Source organism: Xenopus laevis, chromosome 8L (assembly GCF_017654675.1).
Source record: "Xenopus laevis strain J_2021 chromosome 8L, Xenopus_laevis_v10.1, whole genome shotgun sequence".
In the NCBI taxonomy this organism is placed as follows: Eukaryota; Metazoa; Chordata; class Amphibia; order Anura; family Pipidae; genus Xenopus; species Xenopus laevis.
The window spans coordinates 134,684,997-134,688,099 of NC_054385.1; the positions used below are offsets into that span (position 1 = coordinate 134,684,997).

At 43.3% G+C, this 3,103-nt stretch overlaps 1 protein-coding gene across 1 annotated transcript; it reads left to right on the top strand.

Moving 5' to 3' along the window:
* Nucleotides 1-289: 289 nt before the first annotated feature.
* On the top strand, nt 290-2,892 carry LOC108699481 (E3 ubiquitin-protein ligase TRIM39). Its single transcript, XM_018231581.2, has one exon. It carries the CDS (start codon nt 742-744, stop codon nt 2,179-2,181), a length of 1,440 nt encoding a protein of 479 aa, XP_018087070.1. The 5' UTR covers nt 290-741; the 3' UTR covers nt 2,182-2,892.
* The last annotated feature ends 211 nt before the right edge of the window (nt 2,893-3,103 follow it).

Below are 3,103 nucleotides of genomic sequence, written 5' to 3' on the forward strand. Positions count from 1 at the left end.
ACTCTCGTTTCCCAGTAGCAGATTTTTGAACCCTCGCTTGATAGAATTCCCAGCAGCAAAGAGACACCACCTACGATTGTATCACTTGGAACAGTTTAGAGAGTCAGTAAGTTGGTTACCGATCCTGCACTGGGAAATACAAGAATAACAAAATGATGGGTTGAAATAAAAGTGGAAAGTAATTTAAAGATGTTTAGTGAGTAGTAAAATGTTTAGCAGCAAAGAATATGCCCATAGACTTCAATGTATTGTAAAAAAAAAAAAAAAGTTGTGCAAAAAAAAGCCCATTGACTTTAATACATTTTGTGAATCTTCACCATTTTTTGATGAAGTGAAACAGAACAGATTTGCCCATCACTTGGCTAAAGAATTGTCAAGTGTGTAGATGAGACAATAATGACGGCAGAATAGAAACATCATGTTATATTGAAGAGAAATAGAGGCCAATCTGCTCCCTGACAAGTTACCAGGACATGCCCAACACTTCTCTCATGCCCACGACACCATAATCATGAGTAGATACTACTGGGAGCAGAATGGCACAGCTTCTTGGCTTAACTAATAGCTAAATAATCACTGGCTGTGACCAGTAGAAATGTACAGAATTCACTATATAATAACCCCACATTATTTCCCTGCAAGAGTTTCAAGTTTCATATTTTAATTGAGTCCAAAGTCCAAGCAATAAACTTGCCTCTCCCTGTGTGAGAGGAGAGAGAAAACATCTTCCAGGTTCCAGCAATGGCGGCTGCTGATCTGAGAGCTGAACTGAGCTGCTCCGTGTGCCGAGAGATTTATACCAACCCTGTAACCCTGTTGTGTGGCCATAACTTCTGTCTCATCTGTATTGAGAGAACATGGGACTGGCAGAAGAGTATAGAGGAAGATCCCTCCTGCCCTGAATGTAGAAGGACATATAGAAGGAAACCTGAACTGATAAGGAACCTGAGGCTGAGGAACATAGCAGAGCAATTCCTTTCTACTGACCCACAGCAGGATGGGACTGGGACCTCTGGAGACTCAAAATGCTCCTCACACAACAAGATCCTGGAGTATTACTGCTGTGAGGAGTCTGTGTGTGTCTGTGTGTCCTGCTGCCTTGTGGGAAAGCACAGGGGCCACAGGGTGGAGCTGCTGAGTGAGGCCTCTGAGAAGAAGAAAGAGAAACTGAGGAAAGTTGTGGAGAAACTGAGGCCAGAGAGAGAGGAGACTGAGAGAGGAGCCCAGAGACTGCAGGAGCGCAGGAGAGAAGTGGCAGAAAAAGCAGCCGGTGAGACAGAGAGAGTCACTGCCCTGTTTAGAGACATCAGGGAACAGCTGGAAGCCCTAGAGAAGCGACTCCTGAGTGACATCTCCAGCCAGAAAGAGAAGCTCTCACTCCCACTCACTGATCTGATCCACCAGCTGGAAATAAAGAAGGACGAGCTGTCCAGGAAGATCCGTCACATTGAGGAGCTGTGCAACATGGCAGATCCACTCACTGTCCTACAGGAACGGGAATCACATGGAGCTGCAGATAATGAGGGGGGCAGAGAGAGACATGATATAAAGGTCCCTGCTGTAGGGGATCTGGATGTGGATCTGATCTCAGAGACATTACTCACAGGCTTAGCTGCCATTGGGACTGGGGTAAAGGGAAGGTGGATCTATGGGCAGGAGGCTACAGACCTGTTACTGGATATAAACACGGCTGGGAATCATTTATCTGTATCAGAGGACAGAAAATCTGTTTGCTACTCACTAACAGAACTACATTACCCACAATCCCCAGAGAGATTTCAGGTCCCTCAGACTTTAAGCAGCAGGAGTTTCCCCTCAGGGCGACATTACTGGGACATGGAGGGCAGTGAATCAGGGGGCTGGGGGATAGGGGTGGCCTATCCCAGTATAGAGAGGAATGGTGGTCATTCCTGGATTGGGGATAATAACAAATCCTGGTGTTTGTGCAGATGGATTAATGCATATTCAGTTACATATAACAGGGAATGGACACATTTACCCCACGTCCCTTCCTGCAGTAGAATCAGGATCTCATTGGACTATGAGGCCGGACGTCTGTCCTTTTATGAGCTGAGTGAGCCAATCAGACACTTACACACCTTCACTGCCACATTCACTGAGCCCCTTCATGCCGCATGCTTGGTGTGGGATGAAAATGCCTGTTTGAAAAATATGAGTTAGTCACTGCCAACTGCCCAACATGAGGAAACCCATTCCCAGAGTTGCCCATATCCATATGATGCATGGATAGGTGGGCAGAGTTTCAGCAACGACTTCACAAAGAGTCATCACTTTAATTAAGAGACTCAAGTAATTCAATTTATTCCCAGTTAGAATTATGTTGTATGTTTTTTACATTTTTGAAAACATCCCTAACTTCTTCTTCCCTCTCCCCTGGAATATGTTCCTGTTCCCTGTGCCTGTGCCTGTGCCTGTTCTGGTGCTGATCATGTGCCAACTTCATCATAATTACTGACATTTATTTCCAACTATTTGCATATACAGAATCTGAATTACATACAGTTATATGTCCCGGGGGGAAGGGGGATAATATTATTCATTTATTTTGATTCATTATACAGTATAGATCTCTCGCTTCACTCTTTTATATACTGATTTATATTTATATATATTTACTGCTGTAACTAGGGAAGCACCAAATCCTGGTCTGGATGTGACCAAATTTTAGCACTTTTTGTAGGACTTGGATTTGGTGGAGTCGTGAGTGTTCAGCACAACCCAAATCCAAACCTTTATAGAGGAATTAAATCTAAGGAAAGAATTAAGGGCCACACATGTTATTTTATGCTGTTATGTGAAAACCTATGAGCAAGATTCAATGGGGCACATTTAAAATCTAAAAGGAATAAAAGTAGAAACCTTTCTCACATCTTTCCTAAGCAGAAGAACATCAGCCTCTTTCTTTCTCCTGACAACTTCCTTGACTACTTGCTGGTCAGACTGGTGGGAAACTGACCAGCAGGTGGTGCTGTTGTAACACAATTCATTCATATTAATAGTACATGTATCCCTTAATATCTTGGAATTAAAACAAAATAAATAATGAATGTACATAGCAAAATTTCTTAGAATAGGCCCCTCA

Coding starts and splice junctions, on each gene's coding strand:
- LOC108699481 (XM_018231581.2), top strand. CDS start 742: ATGGCGGCTGCTGATCTGAGAGCTGAACTGAGCTGCTCCGTGTGCCGA.